Raw genomic sequence first — 25642 nt, forward strand, 5'->3', positions numbered from 1 at the left:
TCTATGTATAAAAATATTTTAATTAACTCTAAACTGTCAATTCTTCACTAAAGATAGTATATCTAATAATAATAATCTAGTTATACATTTTTATTTTTAATATAAATTAGACAATTGTAAAAACCTATTTCAGTTTTATAAATTTTTTTAATTGCTTTTTATATATTATATACAATAGTTTTTTAAGTTTTGAGTGCTTTTTATTACATGTTACCTTCAAATCCGGACTTTATATCTATATAACGTGCAGGTATTACATTTACTCAATGAGTAAGTGATACATAATATATTAATTATGAATATATTTAATTAATACGAATTACTATTTTCATAGAGACCCATCATAATGTCATGTGCACACATTTTGTACATTTGTTGGTGTATTAATTTAGAATTTATTTTGGTTTAATGTTTAATTAATTAATTATTTTAGTCATAAGACGGCAAAATCCGTATAGTGTTTTACATTTTAATTCAATAATTAATATTTATTCATGTATTCATAGCAATGTGAATTGCTTGGTCACCCTATATTCTTTGACGAGAACCATTCAAAATTCCCTAAAGAGTAAAGACCCTTCAAAATGTGAACTAAGGGACGGGATCATGATACTACAAAAGATCACCAAAACAAATTCATACAGAATTAGTATTTATTATGAAAAAAATGTTTACAAAGAGATTTGAATTACTTTCACAAGTATGGTTTGAATTTAAAATGATATCAATTGCTGATTTGTAATAAATATATTATTTTTAGAATGTGTCCCGGGGAAGTGACCGGCTAGCGTTGTTTGATAATACATTTCAAATTATTAAAAAAAAACCTTTTTAAGGGAAAGGCGGGAAGGCATCTCTTTTATTAGTTATGGATAATTTCATATTTTTTTTAACAAAACTAAACCTACCACACATTTACAATTTCATGGTATATCTTCAAAATTTCATCTTTCTATATCATCGTAATTTTTTTAATTTTCAAGCTATTTTTATGCTATCAACCAACTTAAACAATTAAATCAAAAACGAGAAATTATTTTTTATTAAATTAAAAAAATTGTAAATATTAGCATTTTTGAATGGAATTCGCGTTAAGAGGACGTTATACTCGCATGTGTTGTTTCTGACACTAACATATATCATAGCAAATTTACGTTCAGCAGAACACGTAAAGTAAGAATATTATCTGAACAATATTATATGCTTTTATCGATATTATCATTTTAAAGTGAGTTATGAACATTTTAAAGTTGTAATATTTTAAATAGCTATAACTCACATTAAAACGATAATAATATCAACGTAACCTAAACATATAACATTGTCTAGAATGTCTAGATAATATTCTTACTTTTAAAATTTATAGTAGGGTACCTTATTAAAGCTTACATCACAAAACGTGTTCTGCTGAACGCAAATTTGGTATGACGTACATTAGTAGAAGACAGAGACAACGCATGCGGATATAACGTTCTCTTAACTCTAAATATTTATTTCCTTATTTACTACAGTTTTTATTTTTATTTTATTATTCTACTGAACAATAGGTATTTAGAATTCTTAAAAGTTTTGTTTCCGTATTTACCATAATTTCATAATAATACTGCTCTAAGGTTAAATGGGTTAAATGGGGTAAATTGTTTCATACCGTAGTTAATTGTGTCATTGTGATGTATAATAGTATGATTATTTTATTTTGTTGTATGTTCAATAAATTTTAGTTTTCCGCATTGGATAGCAAATGTGGGGTAGTTTCGGTTTTGCTTATAAAAAGTATTGGCCATAATTGAAAAAAATAAAAGAGTTATTCACGACTTAAGGATCAATAGTTAATACTATAATATGACGCCGGATAGTCACTTCCACTGAGATATATTATATAAGGTTAACGAATAGTGAGATAAATATGTTACATCGAATCATAATTATTATTTTTAATGTTTATGTAGTTTATCGGTTAGAATAATAACGATCAAATAATGATTATCACGTGAAGTTAACTACAGTAATAGACACACGACCGCCACACTGAGTCGGTCATGGATAAAAAAAAATTAAAAAAACTAGGATTTAATTTATTTTTATATAGCTCTATTAATATATTTCTATACTGGTGAGCTTTAGTGTAAGTGACTAAGTGAACCTTGCTTCATCAAAAGTACCCTTGGTTGGGGATTTAGGTACCTAATTGAGACTTGAGAGTCTGGTTGAAAGAAAATTTAAAAATAGCAGTGTATATGATTTAAATATGTTTGATATGTCTATGATAATGTTCTTTTTAAATTACTACTAATTAACAATTGTTTGAGGGATATTTAAAGTTATTTTACATGTGAGTAATGACTATCTAATGTTATACAAATTAGAACTTTAATTTCTCATAAAAATATAAATATGTAACTTAAAGTTAATTTTTTTTTAATTTCATGTGTTTCTGTGAAGATATTTTGTGTAGCCCGTCACAAATTTATAAATCGGTTTTTTTTCATTTGTTGATATACTGATCATTATACTTTTATATTTGGTGGTCCGCTCGGAGATGATTGTTTACCAAAGTGGCTCGCCAAACAAAAAAGGTTGGGCATTAGTGTGTTAAATTATAAAAATTCTATGGATTTTAAACTACAAAATAATTTATATATTTTTGTAATTTTAATAAATTTTGTAAAAGTGTTAACTGTAAAATATAAAAAATGTTTGTCTATATGCAGTGTTTATTTCAGACTTTCTATCCCGGGGAAGTATCGTAACTTTTCAAGGGGATATACCATGGGAATAAATAATATCACATAGTAATGTCATACAGTTTTTCGGGTGGTTGGGGGGGTATAAACCCCCCCTGGTCACCCACCCAAAATTGCATCTATGTTTTTCAGTAAGAATAACTTACGAATAACCTTGAAATATTTTTTTAGTTTTTTCTCTCAAACAAATATTGTTAAAATATTTATTATAAAATTAAATCATATTATGTAGAAAATTCCAATAAAAAGTATTTGGTGAAAAATTTAAGTTTTTACTGTAGTAGTGTCAGTAGTTCATTAATTGGTTTAATAAAAAAATAGGATTTGCGTAAAAAGTACATAACATCAAAGTAAAACCAAAAAATGTATTATCTTTCTACTTAATCTAAAACAATCAGTGATGGTAAAATGATTTTGTCATGGGGGTGGATGTGGCTGATTTTTTAATAAGCACTACTTAATCATTAAAATATATTTTATGGTTAAACACTTATAGCACTTATGCTTAATATCAATTTTTTAAATTAAGGTAAATTAGTACTGTATTTATAACAAGTGAGAAATGTGTTGTTATTGAATATTCATGGTCATCGAACGGGGTAATTCCCGTATATCTTGTATAAGCAACTAAATATTAATAATAATAACAGCCTCGTTCCTAGAATGAGTCTAGAATCCAGATAATAATAATATTATACGCTCATAGGCGTTGTTTTGAGAAAAAAATAAAACAAAATTTCATATATTAACATTATGGTACAATATATATATATATAAATTTAATTTTTATAAATATTAAAGAAAATAGTCATGGGAGATCTATCCCTCTCTTCCCACCATTTGACAACCACTGTTTTTGTTAAATTTTTTTGGTAAAACGATATTTTTTTTACGGTTGTATTATTAGTTATTACTAAATTAATTATAGTTAATATTTAAAACATTTATTTATCTTTCCCGTACGCTTTTTTGCAGTTGTGCGTTATTGTATTTTAAATTTTTGATGTAATGAGGTAAGTCTATAAAAGCGTACAATCTGCGATAACTGTTAGTTTACAGTTACTAAAATATCTCCTTAGAAACAATATTGCGTCAATATAGCTTTTATTACCCGTTAAAATTAATATTTGCGTACAGTAAATTTAAAATATAATTATAGTTCAGTTTTGTCTTCAATAACTAAATCCATTTTGAACAAAACAAACGTATAAATCATAAAGGATATTGTACAGTTGTTCTTTCATAATACTATTTCACTCGCAAAAGACTACAAAGTTGTAATATTATACTGCACGAGTACGACGGTCGACCGATGAAAAAAAATGAAACAAATATTTTATCAAGTTTCGTTTTGAGTTATTATAATAATTTAAATTGCGCTTATTTTTTTAAACTAGACACTAGAACTGCACTCTTGGATACAAAATAAATACAAACTTCTATAGTCTTTAATATGCGTTGTCGCGTAAATACAATATTAATTCGTTTTAAGTTAAGTTTTCTGAGTGACTATGTGTTAATCAATAATACCTATAGCTATGTCATTTCGAAACTTCACTATACACTAATTATTACATTATTAATAAATTAAAAACGTATTATACGTTTTTAAGAAGGGCAATAAAATTAAATATATAAAATACATACCATAAAAAATAATACATTTTAAGAATTTAAGTATGAACAAACATTTTTAATTATCTTTCGTATTGATTCTTGAATTTAATAAGCGACTACTATTTTAATAATCACGGTAGAATGGTGGATACAGTATAATTGAAATTAAGGGATTTAGGTACAATTTAATTATAAAGTTATTTTAATTTAAAAAAAAATCTAATTAATGAACAATATACTTAAATAGGCCTAACTATTAAAAACTTAAACAAATTAATAACCTCGAGAGTATTATGAATTTTTATTTCAATAAATTATATTATTTTTATCGTGTACAGTTTTTCAGTTTTGTATTACATCGTTACTACATAAATTAATTATAAATATTTTTCAAATAACCTTTTGAATAGAAAATGAGGATTTTATATATTTAGACTACTAAATAATTAAATAAAAATGAATATTACCAAAGTACAAATTATATTTTATTTAGATAGAAATATCTTTGGGATCATGTTATTAAAATAATAATATGATATGATTGTTCTCTTGAAATCATTTGTTAAATATAATACCTATATAATATATTGTCTATAGCTTACTATTAGTCACGTACCATATAACATTGATTATAGAATAGACTATTTCCTCGCTACGTATATAGCATATACACAACATGCGCATTTATAATATTATAAACGTTGTTTTTATTTATATTATGTCGTACGGCGTGTCGGCGTATGAAGCTAAACAAAATATAATTAATACTCGAGTATAGCAATAAAGCAGTAGAGGAGTTGTAAGTATGGATTATTATTATGGCCCAAGAGACATCGGTTTCTTTAAATTGTTACAATAAATAGCAGTTGATTTACTATAGGTTATTATACTAATAAGCATAATATTATTATTCAATATTATCATGAATATTCAGAATATTAACACAAAAGGATACCGCTTGAAAACTACGTAATACGTACCTACTGTATAAAAATACACGGAACTAAAAGCCACGTTTTTATAACTGTTATCATTGGAATTTAATATTTATGTGATATTAAATAATAATAAATTATTAGTCGATGATGATTTTTAATAGCGTGAGTTTTCTCACGCGACGCATGGTGCATGTTTTTTTACTGGAAATGGATTAATATTTATTATTTAACAACGGGTGTTATCTGAGTAAGTTTACTGAACTAAACCTATACTGCCGATTGCGATAAGCGATTATTGAATGCAATAAAAACCATTTATAATTTTTTATAAATAATAAATATAACAGGTACCTATAATTTATAATTTGCGTTTTTTTTTTTTTTTTTTAATGAAAAATGTTTGATTTTTGAATATTATTAATTTTAAACAATATATTTCTATAGTTTTAAGCATATAATATAATATATTTTACTTATCTGAAACTGGAGTGGCGTGATACATAATACATTGGATAATCTATAATAATTTTTAATTATGAACTATGTTGGTTTAATGATATAATGTTCTACAACATAATATTCTTCTAAAAAATTAATAGTTATGGCTGCCATACACAATACAATAAATAAAAACCTAAAAATCACTGTGATAGGAAAAGTCATAAATTAAATGTTTTTGTCAAAAAACTATTATACGATAATATTATAAAAGTTTCAAAATCATAATAGCTAATCGACTGAGAAAACTAAGGCACTATAATATATCTATAGTGCCCTAAGAAAACATAATCAGCGTCTCGTAGTAACAAAAAAAGTAAAAATAACAATAAAAATCATGTTATTGTTGTATCTATAAAATATTATGTGTAATCTGTTGGGCAGTGGCGTAATTTGGTTATGTTCTGGGGGGATAAAATGTTTTTACATCTTATTTATAACTCCCCTCCCACTTAAAAAGGTAATGTATTTATCATAAGAATCTGCATCTCATTTCAGTGCAATAAATATAGGTATGTATCCATACGACACGGGCCAAACATAAACAAAACATTCAATAATATAAAATAATAATTATTGTTAAATCAGTAAATAAATGTAGTTGAGCAGTCTTCAAAAAAAAATGGTCAGGGGGGAATGCGACACCTAAACCCCCCTCGTAATTGCGTCACTGGTGCATAGCCTACATTTGGCTTGTTAGAAGGGAGAGCTAAAATTATAAACATAAAACAGGCCCACGGAGAGTTTCGCTTCCTGCACCCCCTACATAAAAATTTTATAAATTTATTGTAACAATGTAACATTTATTATAAGATATATAAAAAAACTTCAAAATTATTTATTTAACAACGTATACATTACCGTCATAACCTTTTATTGTTGTTGTTAAATAATATATTAATGTATAATATAGACATAGGTATAGTTCAATCATTTTAATTTTATTACAAATCTACAATATAAATATTCATACATGAACCTAGATAACACATACCTATCGGATATCCTATTGAAGAATTATGTAGTAGTCGTAGTACATCTTATAAATTTCTCTAATAAATAACCTGAAATTGGTTGAAAACTTAAAAAAATGTAGGGGGCCAAGTTAAGCTCCCCTCAATTTACACCAATGCACTGGTGTTGCCGGTGTTGGGTATAATCGTGAATCGCTTATCCGAATATTAGAAGACGGTATTCGACGTGAATTTATTAACACCACTAATATCTACAAAAACTATGGAAAAATGTTTATCTTACACAATTTGATAAACATATTTTAATAATTGATAAAATAAATAGAAAACAATAATATAGCAGAAAGCCAGAAAATTGCCGGAGCAACGAGACGATAATATATTGTATTTCCCTAGTAGTGACGTTTGCCGTTAGGCTTCGCGCCTGGTCCGTTGTCGTGATCCGCGCCACGAGGGGGTTGGACGGGACCGGCGGCGGCGAGAGTGTGAGGCCGGCATTCGGCAATGCGGAGTCAGTGTTGGTCTGCCGTTTATTTCGGTCGTTTGTGTTATTTTCTCTTTCTTGTCGTTGCTGCTCGAAAAGTACGTGCGTTTTTTCGCGTTCAGACGGCGACATTTTATTATTCGCGTGTTAAACCGTCTTCGAGCAAAACATTCGTTTCTGGTCACGGTGTTCGGTGTGGTTGCCGTCCGCACGATTATGAGTTAAATGATTATATTTAATCGTCAGAAAACGGGGAAAATAAATCGATTTCGATCAGAAATAAAAACTGACTTGGTCGTCGTGTGTGTTTGTGACGTGTTTTTCTAAATGTGATACCGGCCGAAAAACTCTTAACTACTACCTACCCGGAACGGTTACGCCAATCATGACGTCCCGGTGCCGACTGCAAGTGCTGTGGACACTTTACCTGATCGTCTATAACGGTTAGTAGATATTGTGTTTTTTCATTTTATCGCATTATTATTATTATTATTATTATTTAGATACCGTATTTCTTAAAAGCTCTTGATCAGCACCGACTAGCTGTTGGATCGGTTGGATTTTGTTCTTTAAAATTTAAAAAGTTTACCAAAACGTCGTACACGCGTAGGTGGAGGTGGGTTAAACAGTTTCTTTTAATCTTTTTGTTTTTAATACCTTACATAAAGAAATAAACAAATTAATCTATTATGTAGGTAGTTATATGTAGATATATATTTACTTATGTTGTATTTCAATTTGTTCATATTGTGTCTGCCTATTAATAGACTAAAGCATAGACGCAACTTTAGCAGCTAAAGTACATAACTTAAATAGTTTCGAGATCGGTAACATTGGTTTTTCACTTATAAGTAATTTACAATGTTTTTAAACCGGTTTCATTCATTTTCACTAGACTTCGAATCCCTTAAGATTATGGTGGAATGTGGAAAATTTTAAATTTCTATTATGCGTATCTCGGGAATTTGAATTCTTCGTGTGTCTATTGGTGACATTATGGCAACTGACATCGTATACAGTTATACTTACACTGGTTGTTTGGTCAACACACTAATAACCTCGATATAATAACTTAATTTTAAATTATAATTTTTAATTAGTATAATATAGTCATTTTATAATTTTATATAATATAATTATTAGGTCATAAGTGTAATTGGGTTTTTGAAATTTGGTGCCTATATTAGACATTTAAAGGTAATTTATTTAGAAAGTATTTATAATAATATATTTAATATTTCATAAATTAAGACATGCATTTTGTTGTAAATTAATCTTTTAATCAATAATCAGTGTTTATAATATTATTTTGTTTTTAATAAACATTCCCTAATTAATACTTTCTAGAATTATTATTAGCTACGAATAATTTGCTTATAGTTGTTAGTTTATTATCAAAAAAATTTTTAACATTTTAATTACTATACAATTGTGGAAAATAATAAATTATTTATACCTACGATTCTCGTACAATAAATAATAATTGATCACAATAATTGAATAATTAATACAATTTTATCTTATGTAGCAAATTATATAGATATCAACTGCAATTTGTTATATCTAGAATTATTATGCCATTATGGTTACAACACTTTCTCAAATCACATATATAGGTATATTTATAATGTTTATTGCCTATAATTGAACATACCAACATTTATTCATTTCACTCCTACAATAATTCGTAATACCTTACTATAATAATCTTTAAATAGTTATGTACGACATTATTTGCATTATTTTCTCGTAACTGAATGGATTTTAATTTACAAATAATCAATTTAAAAGAGATTAAAAATATAGATTAACATATTCTATCTATTTTTTAAATCTCACTAGATTCTAAAAAGACATTTTATTTTTATGTTAGGTTATTGTAAGGTTATGGTTAATGCAGTTATTATTTACAGGTTATATTAAAAACGACTGAAATGAAATGCATATTTATATTATGTTTGAATGAAATAATGAAATAATTTTATATTATAGAATTGCATTTATTTACTTTGAATAATTTGCAACCATTGTGTTTTAAATATTGTCCTATATTGATTAAAATATTTTTGAATTTAAATTACTAATAGTTATAAGTCTTTTATTTAATGTCAATCTCGATGTCTCATATTAAAACCGATTATTCAATGCCTTATATTTATAATTGATTATTATTTGTTAAGCAAACAATACAAATACGAGTAAAAGTGTAAAATAAATATATAATTTATGTTGGCTCAAAAAAAAAAATTATTTATTTTTATCTACCTAAATTATGTAAATTATAAGTATCTACGTATCTCGTATAGTAGTAAAAGTAGACACTTAATAATTATTAATTTTGTTAACGTTTGAATTTTTAGTTTGTTTTAAATTCATTGGTTGAAGTATTTATCTATTGTTTTTTTTTTTTTTTTTTTTTTTTTTGTTAGATACCTAAATACTATATAAGTACAAAGTTGTTTATATTTAAATAAAAACAATTTGATTTACCTATTCTATTTTTTGAATAAAATTAAATTCAATAGTATGTATGCTTATAATGATAGAATTTTTTTTTAGTTAATATAATGAGTTTTATTTGATTTTAAATTAAGTGTAAGCTGGGGAAAACATTTGAAAAATCATTTTTTACCTTGCTAATCTATCGGATATATTGAAAAAATCACTGTACCTAGTGTACCTAGTGTAGTATAGGTAGTAGGTACTATCATGAATTATTATTTTTAAAGTTTTACATATTATTTAAATTAGTAAAATATTATTCACATTATTTATTTATTTCTAAAGATAATCATACTTTTTTGTTAGTTAAGGAAAATTTCTAATCTCATATCAATATGTACAATAATTATAATTAATAATAATATATTTATATTTTTAATAATAATTATTATTACTATTATTTTAATTTAATTTTTTTATTGTTTAGTTTTCACTCTAATATTACAGTATACTCTTGTTACTTGTTAGTATTTATATCAATTACAGTATGGAACATAAAACAATAAGTATTCTTCTTTGTATTTCAAGAATATTAAATTATTGTTTTTCAATTTCATTCTTGTTTTGACTGTAAATTTGATTTAGTCTCATAGCTTTCAGTATTCTGAGACTTGAAAATGTTTTGTTTAGTTTGAATAGCCTTGAAGATGGCCGTTAAACCATTTCGGTCAACATATATTAAATTAAACAAAACATACACAGAAATTTAGGATATCGCAACCTAGGGACGCCATTAAAATCTTATATAACAAAACGTGAATTCTAAACACCATAATACTATATAATATAAATTAAAAATGAATCTATTATTTAAATTAATAAAAGGTTATAGGTATCTATAATAATTAGGTAAATCAAATAAATGTATGTTTTACGTATTTTTGACTTTTTTTCTTTAACTTGGATTAAATTAATATATCGTAAATAATATGGCTTATATGAAATAAGTAAATTAAACAATAAACCATGTTTCGAATTCCTTGTAATTTGTTTTGAAAATAAACCATTTTACTGATCCTTAAATCTCACTACGGTCGTATCTATTACATTAAAATCAAAAACAATCTTAATCATAATACCCAACTTATGAATAACTAAGTAGTGAAAATTATGTGTATTAAATAAGTAGTAGGTACTTATGTTTAATAATTGATGTATGACATAAATACGTGATATTATATAAATAATATTATTGAGTATTGGCTTATTTTTGATATTTTTAAATGATGGTCAATAATCTTTATGTCACGTTATTCTAGACAAGCCTGTTGAAATAAATCTAGGGTAAAAATAAATTGAGGTAGTTATGCAGAGGCAGGTAGCCCAAGGTATAATATAATAACAACATACCGTATAGGAGGTGTGGCGTTAAACTTTTATCGAACTCATCCATCATGAATACCTCAGGATTTATGACCTTTTATAGTTTTATGCTTATGCAGTCGGAAAAGTTGCGAACAATCATTGGAATCATCTAGATATACTTTCATAACAATATGACACATCTTGTAGAAACTTTAATATACCTAGGTTTCATACGATTTAAAATGTCACTTGTAGTTCTCTGTAGTTTCAGTTTTGAAATATAGAAAAATAAATTAATTTTTAAGTGTCCAAGTAGTTAGTCGAGGTAAATAAATACATTTTAATCGGGTAAAAACAAGCTTCTATTTTATAACCGTAATTATTAAACGAGTATAAGGAATTCTTCATAGATTCCATTACCGGATGGCTTCTTTCATTATGTGTTTCTATGTAATGTTATTGATGTTATTATATATATATTGTAGTATAGTTATCCTATTTACTTAATGTGTTAACAAATAATGTACGTTTTTCATCCAATAAAATCCATCCATCCAATAAAAAAAAATATGTTGTCAGATATTTATAAATAAATCAAAATTGTTTTATGTTAACGTAAATCGCAATTTATACTGTGGTTTTTTGGAAAATCGATATTTTTACGGGTATTTTTATTATTATTTTTGTATGTATGTTTGTATGTACAGTAGAACCTCGATTAACCGAGCTAATTGGAACCACACCTAGTTCGGATATTAGAAATTAAAAAAAAAAAAAATTTTTAACAGTTAAATATTTTATATATTATGTACATACACATTTATTATTATTATTATCAATATTTTATTAGAATTACCTACGTTATATTATTAAAAATACATTACATAATATAATGTTTATCATATTTTTTTTGAAAAATTATCGATTTTTATTTGACGACGAGCTGCAACGCGCTTTTCTGCAGTCAAGTCTTGTAAACGTTCGGATAACAGAACGTTCAGATATGGTAATTGTAGTTCAGATAATGGAGGGTTCGTATAACGGAGGTTCGGATAATCGAGGTTTTACTGTATATTTAAAGTAATGGTAGTTGAACCGTGTATTAAGCCTTTTTAATATACTCACCTAAAAGTGCTTAAAATTATTCGATTTTTGTTTATTAGTAGACAAATATAAGTTTTTGTTAGAGAAAACTTTAAGAAGCTACAAAGAAGATAATAAAACAACTAGAATATGGTTAAAACCTTCATGTGTAAAAACAAATGATAAACTAACTATTTTAACTACAAAAGAACATATTATTTAAGTGGTTTTAAGAACATTAATGCATTATTCATTGAGTATACATGGCATGGTTTTTTTTTTTAATACATGTAAATCCACCCTTTAACAACGACTGTTCATTTCCAGTGTTAAGTATATTGAAAGGTTTTAAACTGTCTAACATGACTAATAGTTTTTCATCAATATACCCAACGATTCAGTTAGATCAAGAGTTTCGAATAAACATTTATGTTTTTTGATCTACGAGCATGGATAGTTTTGTATTAGATTTTGTAGCCGTGTGTTATCTAATTTTGATGTAAAGTATGGAGTTACAATACACCCCTCAACATTCCCAAACTACTTGGTACTGACGTCATATTTTCCTACCCTTTCCGTTGATTTTGCTAGATGGTTACGGGTAGGGCTGTACGTATTGTTGTGATGTGTCGTAAAAACATTTGTGAGTCATCGGCGTTCCCATTTTCTTTTGCCCTCATGATTTCCCACCCAAAAAATAGAGAAATCTCCTTCGGTCTTTATCTAGAGTTTTATCCTGTACAGAATAAATGCAAAACGATCTCTCGGGACCTGTCACTACGGTTTGGTACGAGAAATATTTCTTTTTCTTTTTTTCAAGTACATTTTTCAAGCTGCTGTATACGCCAGAGTCTAGGTATACTAAACCTACTAATTTAGGTAGGTAACTTAATTTAATTCATATAACAAACTTTGAATAATATTTATAACGTTCCATTTTTAATTTCTCATTTTATATTGCCTAAATTTTAGTAAATATTTTTAAATATTCTATTATGTATTGTACAGTAAGACAGAAGTTGTTTAAGTTTTGCAGCAAGAAATAATATGATACATACTCCCAATAACAGTTACTACAATAAAAACCTGATTGATTTCGTTTTAATTAATGTAACTTACATTAATTTATAATGTAAGCAACACATATTTATTTACTTATTTTATTTATTATACTTTTATTTTTTTTTTAATTTGTTATTCATCTTTTTTTATTTTTTATTTTTTTTTTAGAAAATTTTTCTATCTGTACAATATAGTACAATAGTTAATAAACATACGGGATAATATTAATATTCAGTGACTTGTAAACATGGGTAAAGAATCATCCAGTGATGGAACTTCGGTATTATTCATCTAGTATTTTTAACTGTATAACTTATAATTACTTATAGTCTGTGTATATATATATATACAAAAGTTGTTAGAAATGAGAAAAAAAATTGGAGAAATAGTGACGTAATTCGGTTCACAATTTTGGTGATTTAAACTTTAATGTATATTTACTTAATATTTCTCTTCTGTACCTCGATTGTCTCAATTCACTGATAAAAAAAAACGTGTAAATAACTTATAAAACTATTTAGAAATGTTTTCAATAAAATACTTATGTACAGAAATCTAAATCTAACCTATCTATGGTTAAGGTTTACATGCGATAACAACTATGATTATAACCATTTTACCATTAAATTTGAAAAATAGAGTTCGATAATTGAGTTATTGTTCAATGTTTATTAATTTATTTTTTTAAATTAAATACTGTTTAGAACAATATTATACACTCCTAAATATTTTTTCAACTCTTCAACTACACCATTGGTGAAAAAGATAACCCATTTTTAAAAAATATTTATGTAGGGGGTTGAAATTTTACATTCATTTATAGCTTATCTCACTACCTTGAACATGTATCTTATTATAAAATCGTGATAAACTGATTTAATTAGTATTAAATTATTTACATTTAAAATATGAATATTTATTCAATAGATAACTATGTACGAAGTATTTTATTAATAAATAATAAATCGACATTTAACACACTTATATTATTGGATAACCAATATTTTATCAAACTCATAGTTATTATCTGAAACACATTATCACTGTATTTATTCATATTCATAAAAAACTATGTATAGAGTATATTTATTTTATACTATTTTTAGCATATTTTACATGTGTAATATAAATTATAATTTTGTATATATATAACATTTTATATAAATACATGCATTTTTTAAGACATATAGCTATGTATATATATAGGTAAATAATATGTTTAAGAGCATTGTCACTAAGTTATAAAATATATCAAATTATAAACTTCGTAAATATTTGGTAAAACTCTACGTCCGATTTCTTAATAATGTGTTGAACATTAAAAGAGAGCAAATTCTCTGAAACGTATCCGGTTTCTAAAATACTGTCGTGAAACTAAACTTAATGTTTGTAGGAATGCTAGAATACAAAAGTTTTTTACTCAACTCTCTAAACTTTTCTGTGACCACGTACTTAATGACGTCGGAAATCGCCAATGGGAAACGGCACTTCCGGAAATGGTGGTTGTAGAAATATAAAGTTATATCAAGAGAAAGAATAAGGATTTCTTAATAGTGCAAAAAGTTTAGAGACATTAATGAATGGAGTTTTAAAATAATGCATGATTGTATTAATTTGATTTTAGAATTAGGTTTGTGTTTAAAATAATAACCAAAGAAATAGGATATTGTAATTTAACTTTTTTTAACATTTTAAGTTAAAAAAATAATTTAAATATACAATCATAATATTAAGTTATAATCTTATGTTATCTAAATAAAAATATACTATTGTTTATCTTTTATCACTAATCATTAATCGATGAAGTGCATAAAAATTAGCACAGCGAATCAGCCAGTCTCTTCGCGAGGCCATAAGGCTGGTCTGCGTGTGTGACACATAGTCTCTCAAGAGTCGATGTTGATTTTGGAAAATACCCCACCCTATTATGAATATTATTCGCGTCTTTAATTGATAATTTTTATTTATGTTAAGTGTAAAAAGGTGTTTACTATTATTTAAAATGGAAAAATAATTTTACATATTTGTTATAGGTATTTCTAATATGCTGTATTATTTCATACATATTAGGCAGTAGAGTAACTGTGGCTTATAAATGGTAGATTTATTAATGTTTGAAACTTGTTTAAACGTTATTAAAATCATGACCCTCATTATGAATATACTCTATTTAATAGGAAATTGTAATGAAATATGTTATATGAGAGATCGACTGGTTGATTTTATCTATCAATACTAGATATTCCCTATAATTTATTTTATCACAAAGTTTGTTTATATTATATTATTTTTTAGAAGTTATAACTTTCATTTATAATAAAAGATATTATTTTAATTATTGTTAGAAGTTGTTTCTATGACAAACCATTTTTTTAAGTTTTAAAATTCTGAGTTAATTTGAATTACAGCAAAATATTAATTTGTGAACACTTTGTACTCTTTTTATCTTTTAGTAAAAATATTATTATACATTTAAAATGTTTGAAATTGTTATAAGATTAGCGATCTTTTGTTCTATCTCTGTCTTAAGTATTTAAGAAATCTGTGATTTAATAGTTTTAAAGTATTAAACTTATAATTTTTGTAAGTATATTTTAATAATTCCAAATAGTAAATTTTTAAAATTATAACTCCTTTATTTGATTATTTTACGCTTAGAAATTACAAGTAGCGCGTAACTAGGATTTATTTTTGGGGACGGTTATATTGAGTACAAACTATATTTATAGGTAAAAACTACATTATTCCGTAGTAGCCATTTTTAAATATTCTCGGAACATCAAATACCTTTGGTTAGTGGTACCAACTACACAAATTTTGTCTGACCTTCACTAAAATTAAATTCTATATTCCAATGTATAAACAAATAGCTAGTATTTAAAAAGCAAATTGTTATTACCAGAATCATGGCTTTCAGATTTAAATAATATTTGTGTTCTACTTGATTGTTGTTAGGTATGGTGGTTTTATAATTATTATTGTTCAGTCATCATTCGTGGAGGTGTTTTAACCCTTTTTTGTTTTCATCGTTGTTATCACGCGGGAAATGCCACAATGCGTTGTAGTAATAATATTAGGGCTAGGGGAGCCGGACATGGTTCCGGTGCAACTTGGTTTCTCATTTTTTCCCCCTTCCCTTTTCACCTCTATTATTATTATATCGCCAAGTTCGGTTTTGTTGTTATTATTTTAACGACGAAATCCGTTTTAATTACGGTCAACCCTAGACAAAAGAAAACTGTAATAAAAGTATAAAAAAAGATGGTTGAGAGAGGGAGGTTGTACTCTGTTCACCTTTGTGTGATACAATGCTAACAGAAAGTTGCTATTTTCTTTTTATAAATCACCCCAATTTTTTGGCGTAAAAAATTGTTGTTCTTTTAACAGACATTATGAAAAAATTATGTTAGTAAACTAATAATGACAATAATTATTTTGAACACTATTGTTTGGGTGGCGTAGCATTTATAAATGTTATTTGTTTTACTATTTGTTTGATTAATATTTTAATTTATTAATAGGACTTGATACCCATAATATTTAAAAAACATTTTTAAGGTAATATTAAAACAATTTAAGATAATACAATGTGTGTACATACTAAATATGACGTTTGATAGTACATAATTTTGTTTTAATGTATGCATATTATGCTTGATACTTAATTACAATTAGAGTTATAACATAAAAATATACTATATTGCAAATGTACATTTTACTATTTAAATAAAACAATATTAAAAACGATTTATTTGTATTTTTTATTTTTATCTTGTCGCAAATTTTGTTGAATTGAAATAATTATGATTTTTTAGAATAAGTTTTGTCCTGACTGTCATTATAAGCTTTTTATTCACGTTAAAAGTCTCGGTGACATATAAATGTCAATCATACGTCCATACATGAATGTATTCCTATTATAGGTTCACCAATATTTTACTTATGCCGGAATATTAAGTTAGTAAACGTTTTCATCGACTAATCTAAAATATTATCCAAGATGACGAATCCCAGATTTTCCACAGCGCTCAAAGCCATATCATAAGGCTTTATTGAAATCAATATTGTAATGATACAACTTCAACAAGTCTTGCTTATAAGTTATTATGATTGAATTATTAGTACTTATATTTATTTTATGTAATTTTATCTATGTATTAAAATATTTCAAATAGTTATTTTTTTTATTCAATTGTCAATATGCATTTAATGAGCAATAAAATATACTTATATAACTGAGTTCTTAATATACAATGATTTGTTACTTATTTAAATGTATTTATTTAAGTATTTTTTTTTAAATACTTCTATTGGGCATATTTCATTTGAACTTAATTGCATACAGATTTGATTGCTAAAAATGTTTAATTAGCAAACGCGGATTAAAAAAAATATTTTATTTTAATTATGATTTTTGATTTTCTTTAATTTTCTCAGTAATACATTTTATAATTAAATATTAAGTCTATCTTGTTTTAGTTTCATAAAAACCTAACATTTAACAAACAATTAAGAATCGTTCAAACTTGTCTCGATATTTGTGTAGATTCAACAGATTTTTTAATATTGGCATCCAAACAGATGGTTAGGGAATATTAACGTGGTACAACTTATGGCTGTTTTTTTTTTTTAAGAGCAATAAAATAATAAATAAACGAAGCTTTTTGGTGCGTGTATTACTGTCGATTGTAATGGTCCTTTTTATGTCATTTTCGGCAGGGCTGAATAGCCGATTAATTTCAAGCTTATATTTTTAGGTATATGTATTAAGTTAAAGACGGCTCTCGTTTTTGGTTTATACTAACCGTACTATGGTTTAATCCACGGATAGCGACTGTAGGTTGGACAAACGGAAAGCCGAAACCGAGCGTTTTATGTGCTTTGGCAATAATGGGTAAAATTTAATTTCATGGGTTTTGATTCTGTCGAAGAGAGGTAATTTTGAGCGAGTTAAGAGAGGACGTGGTACGATGTCTCTACCCTCTTTTTAAATATTCATGAGGTGAAATTGTAGTACTGTTTTTGCTCTCGAAATTGCCGTCAACGACATTATCGATTCTTCGGTTTACTCAGGAACTTTAAGCAACGTAATTATACTTACACAAATTTTCGTTTTATAATCGAATCGTAGCATTTAAGTGTTGTCTACATTGGTCACAGACATTTTTACGAAGCGAAAAATAAACGTGGTTGGGTGTGGTTAAAGAGCACTCTTGGGGTGAATTTGTACGAGACCCGAAATCGTAATTAGGTGACCAATAATATTCACAGCGATGTTCTGGTTAATAACTTCAGTTTTTGTAAAAAAACTTGAGTTTACTTAGAATTATTTTAAAGATGTATATGCATATTTTTTTCCAACTCTTAAGTTATCGCTATTTTATATTTTGAGCTGAGCAATATAAATTGGTTATATAATGATGTTTTTTCTAATGTATCTGACGTCACCTTTAGAAAATTTAACAAAATTTCAATATTATTGATTTAAGTATAAATGATAATTTGGTTTTTTGAAAATAAATGTAGAAAATTCAGTATTTTCAAAATAATTGTTAGAAAAAATAAAAAAAAATTAAACAGAAGGCCGGGAATATAAATAAAACATTAGTTATTGTCAAGATAGATTTTGTTGTGATTCATAAACTGTAGATTTGAAGTTTAAATTAAATTTAGTATTTTCTATTGTCTAACTAACAAAATAAATTTTAACATATTTTGAATCTTTTTTGAATTTTATATATACATTTAAATTTTAGGATATTTTTAGTTTGTTTTTGAATTATATTTTGCATACCTACGTATTGACGATTTTGTTTTTTTTTTTAAGAACTCCAAAATGTAAAATGGGGTTTTTCATGAAATATTTTTACGTCTAAAAAACTTGCAACTTTCATAATGCATAAATTTTTATAAGGTTTTGAATTTAAAATGTTTACAAAATTCGTCGAAATCAAGAAAACTTGCAAATTATTTATACCATTATACCACCAGAATCGTTTTTCGTATTTAATGATTTTATCATTGAATTCAAATTTAACACATACATTAGAGAACTTACTTAATTAAAAAATTACCAATTTACGAGACCTAAAATATACTAGAGTGATTTCACTGGTTTTTTTTTTTCATTAATACAATGTAATAAAAACAATACTGTATTCTTAATTTCTATATTATTTTGAATTTCATATGATTGAATAATAATTTAGTGGATTTTTTAAAGTATTGATCCAAAGATTTTTTTTTAGAAATTTGTTTTATTGTTTAGTTTTGCACAGAAAAAATAATAAAGGTAGCTTTTCCTAAATTATTTAGATTTAAATATAAAGATTTAAAGATTAAATTATATTTTTTCTTAATATGTGTTAATAAAAAAGAAAAACTGGATTTAAAAGATTTAGTTGTGTTTTGTGTGTTTACTAAGTAAATACTTTACTGCGACAACCGTTTAAATCTTACCTTATTTTATTAATATAGTTTTCAAATTATGTAGCATCGGTAATTTTGTATTAATAATAACATTAATCTGGTTGATATTTATAAATCTATAGCTTGTATTATTTCTAGTGTAATAGATTTCAGCGACGCTCGTGTTTTAAATATTACTTGTATGTTTTATAAATTTATTAGTTCTAAATAGACACAAAACTATTAAACAGCTTCTCATGAATCTGTGAAATTTATGCAAATTTAAACTAAATTTTAGCAATTATTAATATATTTAAATTTAATACAAAATGTATAATACATTATTGTTATCTATTTTATATATATATATATATTTGGTAAATTATAGACGTTTTAGCCTACATTAATTTAATATTATTATAAACTAGTATTATTATAAATTATATACTAATAAAAATATTGATAGGTTTTGAAAAATTGTCATACTATTATATTTTTAAGTCATTATATCTAAAAAAAAAAATATTTTTTACGACAATATTTTATTTTTTTGTGTTTATGAATATATTAGTTTGTATTAATTGTAAACTTGTATTACCTTTATATAATTAAAAAAGTTTATTGTTCACTAATTTGAAAAAAAAATATGTCAAACTTCTATATCAGTTTCTGACTACCTAAAAGGACCATTAACCAGACTTGAGTTCAGGCATCCAGCATATACCATGTATGATTTAACAAACTATAATTGAAATAATTAATAGTAGTATTTGAAAAAAAATTTATTTATTTACTGTCTATGCACAATAAAAAACTAAAAGAAAAACCAAATTCTTAAATGATATATTTTACCTGAAGATAGTTCAATATTTTACGTTTATTATGTTTATTGTTGAGATAAGTAATTTCAATACTAATCAATATTTAATATAATTTATAAAATTATTAGTTTTTATTTATAAAAAGCTGACTAAAATCAACTTTGTTGAAAATCTGCGTGTCGTCAGTTACGCTTATTAAAATTAATGATTAAATTAAGACTTGGCCCTTTTAATGTATCGAAAAGATAAGTTTAACCATAGTCCATAAGATAAGACCACATAAAACTTACTATAATAATGATCACAGCCATATAAATAAATAATCATCGTTGTAATATCAATACATTTATAACTTTAATTGAAATCTAAAACTCAATGGCTAATATCGAAAAAAATGTGTCTAAAATTTATATTTATTCTATAGTATTTAGTTATCTAAGTTATTTCTATGGATGTACTTAATTATAATATTATCATTTAGCTTAAGTATTTTCCAATGAATAATAATTATTTAGATTAATAATGTATTATCTATTAAGTTTTTACATTAGTTTATTATATTAAACATTTAGATTATCGTTGTTTTTATCCTTTCTCAAAGTCAACACATACCTACTTACACTATTTTTCCTTGTTTAAAAACAATTTATAAAATAACATGAATAAAAGAGTTCTTGTCCTTACGTCAAGTGTAAATTATGCAGCTATTTAACAGAACAATGGAAATTCTCTTGCGTACACGTACAATCTGAAAGTTAAGACAGTTTAGCACAAAAAAATCTGGCAGTATATGCCGCCTAATCGTACTTGAGTGTGAAATAAAAAAAACAAAACTTACAGCTTTGCATTTACATTGGTTATATTAGGGATTTCCGGTGATTTAATTTAATTTATTTATTATATTTCTATAAAATAGTTTATAATGAAATACAAGTTTAAGTTTTGCGTCAAAATAGTAATATTAAAAATACCTATACTAACAATCAACAAGTCAAAATATACATCTTTGGTCTGTTAAAATATCTTCAATCTCAGTTTATGTTTGAAGTCTATTGATTTGTACTTTGTGTGGTGAACTTTCGTATAATTCCTGCCAGTAAACATAGTGATATGATTTAATTACTTATTTCTTTTATTTTGCATTTTATTGGGTGTGGTTATCAGTTTGTATAACGTATTTAAAAACCTTATAATATATTACATTTTTTATTTATATTAATTGTTGATACAGTGATCTGTTTTGTTTTGGAAATAAAATAGTTATTTATGTATTAAATTAAACTTTTATACATAACTTTACCTTACATATTTATATGACTTTTAATCATTGATTAAAGATGTAACATTTTAAAATTAAATATAGAATTAACATGTTTCTAAACTAAAATAATATGCATTTGAGAGAAATTCCAAGTTCCAATAATCTTAGAATCTTTTAAAATTGTGTATTATATGTATGTATTGTCGTAACTTACATGCAAATACCTATAATATAACGTTAGATTATACATACCACATTAAATTTTATTTATATTTTTCGTAAGATTAGTAGGTAGTTAACCTTGGCGCTCGTTTTTTTTTTTTTTTTTTTTTTTGGCAGCCACATCTAACCAGATCAATATTATTATACATCATGAAAAAACTACTCTTTCGTCATACACGATGTCTTGTGCAGTTGACGGTTTATATTTTTCACTTTTAGTACCGGTGAAAAATGTCACATTTTCCTCTAATGTGATCCCCAATTTGTATATTGCCAACAGGAAAATATTTACGAATGCTCTACCTTCTTCTGTATGTACCTTCCTTTACATTTTCCTGGCGTTATGTATGATTTTTACTGCTTGACATGCCATTACAAAAATAACTGATTGTTCGGAAAAAAAGTACTGAAAACTTTAAATATCAAGTACTTTTTCAAATATTTGTTGAAACGGTTATAAGTTAATATTATTATTAACTTATTAAACCGAAAAGAAAACACTCGAAAATGACATTGATTGCTGAAAGTTCAAAATATAAAATAACAATCATTTTAACCAATCAAAATAAAAACAATGTGCTTTTATTTATCTCGATATCTGGATATAATACAATTTAATATGGTTACATTTTCACATTATAAATGCTCTATTCTTAAGATATGCAACTATTAAACTATAATAAAAACTATAATCTTTCTATTTTTGTATTTTATGCTAAGCGATCATTAGAACACATTGTTTGTAAACTTCCAAGTATTCTACGAGTAGTTATTGTTTGTGCTTAATAACAATGGATTCCTTACATTACTGTAAATTAGTAGCATGTAGGTACTATGCATACCATATCGCTATATCGTTTTCTCACTTAAATAGTCTTGGTTAAGTAATTTTATGATGGTTTATATTCACGATTGCACCTTTCAGTAGTTAATTATTTAAAGAATTATTCCCAATTTAAAATTGTTCATGGTTCATTTACTCAATTAATAAGTATTGAACATTTATGAATTCAAATTTAAAATGTGTGTAATTTTTTTTCATTTGTTTATTTCAATTATAGTATTATAGTAAGCATATCTCTTGAAAATTTTATATGAATTAGATCGTTAAACGATAGTTTATTTATTGATAAAATATGCTATAGTATTCTGTAGGTATTAGAAGGCGTATATAATTATGTATAATTATTTGTTTCCTTGCGTGTTATTTTTCACGCATCAAAAAATAAATAAATGTTATAATTAATAAATTTCTGATTTTTACGCTTACATTTAAATAATATAATATTATAATGTAATTTTTCCTTTTTTTTTAAATGCTTCAATTTTAGATAATTTTATAAAGGTATTAAATGAATATTTACTCACATTCAACAAAAATTAAAAATATTAATTATATACATTATGCCTATTATCATAATTCAAAATATATTAATCTCATAATTGTAAATTTATTGTTTTGTTTTAATTAATATTGAAAAATATGATTATAATATTTAAAAAATACAATTATGTTTATTATAATATATAGTAATTTATGTTACTAATTAAAGAGTTGTTAAAGTATATCGATATTGTTTTTATAAAATATCAAGTATCCGATTTTATCTAGTGAAATTGTTTGTATTATAAATGTGTTGATAATCATATATTTTCATTATAAATATATAATAATTATTTCTTTCTAAATGTTACGTAGTAGATATTTTGTTAAGGCTTGTGTAAAATTGAAGAAACCACAATTCACATGTTTTTAAACTTTTAATTACATGAGAAATTAATGGTTGAGCGATAATAACTGTGGATTTTAATAGAAAAACAATTCTCTAAACTTATAAGACATATACAGTTAAAACTTTTTAATTTGGTTCATCCGTTCTGTACTCAGGAAAAATGACTAATTTATTTATTATTATTTTTTTTAAATCTTAAGTACCTCAGTTTAATGTTTTTTGGGAAACAGATTACGCATTTTTTTCAATTTGTAATATATAAATATTTATTTTGTTATATTTCTATAGTAAATGATAACAATTAATATTAATTTTAATCGTATAAGTTACATTTCTATGAAAACATGGTGTGTCGGTAATAGAGTAAAATGTAAATATTTTCTGTTTTGATCGGGTTTTGTGCTTTTGTTACTATTTAATTTAAATATTGAATTATTTAACAAACTTAATTATACAATTTTTGTTTTAAAGCTTTGTGGTTGTGAAATTATAAATATTTCTGGTGATTATAAAATATATATTATACTAGATATTATGTATTTAAAAGTTAAAATTAATACAATAGCATAAACGTGTTTGACAATATTGACTGATTTATATTTTGTAATATCCAAAAAGGTATATTATATTTAATTTAATTATAAATTATAATTAACATTTAGAATGTTCTTATGAATATTTTTTAAAACTTAGTTAATGATTGTGGTTTGTGTTTCAGGTAAGTTACCTAACATAGTTTATACGAGTATATAAGTTCTTACAAACAAGTTAGAGTTATCTTCCTGTTCACGTGGTAAGTATTACATTTAATTTAGACGTATATTTTAAAACTCATACTTAGAATTAGAATATTTTTAAAGTTTTAAATATTTATATTACCTATAGGTATCCTTTTATTATTTTTCGTTTCTTCCAAACTAAAAACTATTTAATATGATCATTTAAAAATTAACAAGTCTACCGAATATGTTTGTGGTTGAAAAATGAACATAATATTGGGCATAATTATGGTGTTAAAATTTAAGGGAAAATAATAACAAATATTACAAAATTATGTATGGTATATTAGTATAACAAATGAGTAGACTATATATATATATATATATTGATAATTGTTTCATCAGTTTTGGATTATTATACATGTTACCATTTAAATGATATTATAATAAAATAATAAAATAAACTACTATATTATGATTTTAATGAGTTTGTAGTTCTTTGACGCACTCATAGTTTGTATATCTACAATATACCTGTAATAATCATGTATAAAGTTCATAAATATATACATCAATCATTGAACATTTGTCTAATGTTTATGTATTTCGATTAATATGGCATTCTAATAGCTGGTGATGTTAAAAAAAAAAAAAAAAACATTTCCGCCCCAACGACAGTCATAATACTCAGGGACTTAAACCTACGTGGTGGTGGATACCGTCCACGGTTGAAACGGTTTGTGCGTACATGGCTGGGTGGTGAAGAACTAGTGCAGAGGCATGGACTTAAGCTTTTCCTCCTTTCGTTCATGACGATACAGAATTATTTGGTGCACACCGAAAATCGGCCCAGCGGTTCAATAAATTATCCCAGTTAAACCTTTTTTGACGCAAACGATTCCGGCTGTTCGGTTTCTTATTTATATTGTATTTATTAGCCGCAAAACGTCATTTCAGATAACGTCGTTGATAATCCCATGCTCCGCTCCTTAAATTTTCCGGATGAACTACGTTCGTCCTCCCTTGTTTCTGGTGGCAAACCTCTGTGGCTTCAGAAGGATAAGCGCGTCTTTCGTCTAAAAAAAAAACCAACATTCTTCTATGTTGGCTTAATGCGAACAAAAAAAAAAACTTTTTTACGTTCTACTGTAGAATATCAATCAAATTTACACTAATGGAGAAGTTTTTTATGTAGGTAAAAACCTTAATTGCCATGATTTTCGGTTTCAAAATTATAATATGGTGTTAACAATGTAAAAAAGTAGCTATTT

The 25642-nt window shown here is 25.3% G+C and overlaps 1 protein-coding gene across 1 annotated transcript in view; it reads left to right on the plus strand.

The window, feature by feature from the left end:
• Nucleotides 1-7278: 7278 nt before the first annotated feature.
• LOC113561104 overlaps nucleotides 7279-25642 on the plus strand; it is a 282663-nt gene continuing 264299 nt past the window's right edge. Inside the window, exon 1 of the mRNA XM_026967325.1 lies at nucleotides 7279-7698. Within this exon, the coding sequence (XP_026823126.1) occupies nucleotides 7641-7698 (58 nt within the window). The 5' untranslated portion in view covers nucleotides 7279-7640. The remainder of the gene's footprint in view (nucleotides 7699-25642) is intronic.

The sequence above is a fragment of the Rhopalosiphum maidis genome, chromosome 1, assembly GCF_003676215.2.
Source record: "Rhopalosiphum maidis isolate BTI-1 chromosome 1, ASM367621v3, whole genome shotgun sequence".
Taxonomy (NCBI): Eukaryota; Metazoa; Arthropoda; class Insecta; order Hemiptera; family Aphididae; genus Rhopalosiphum; species Rhopalosiphum maidis.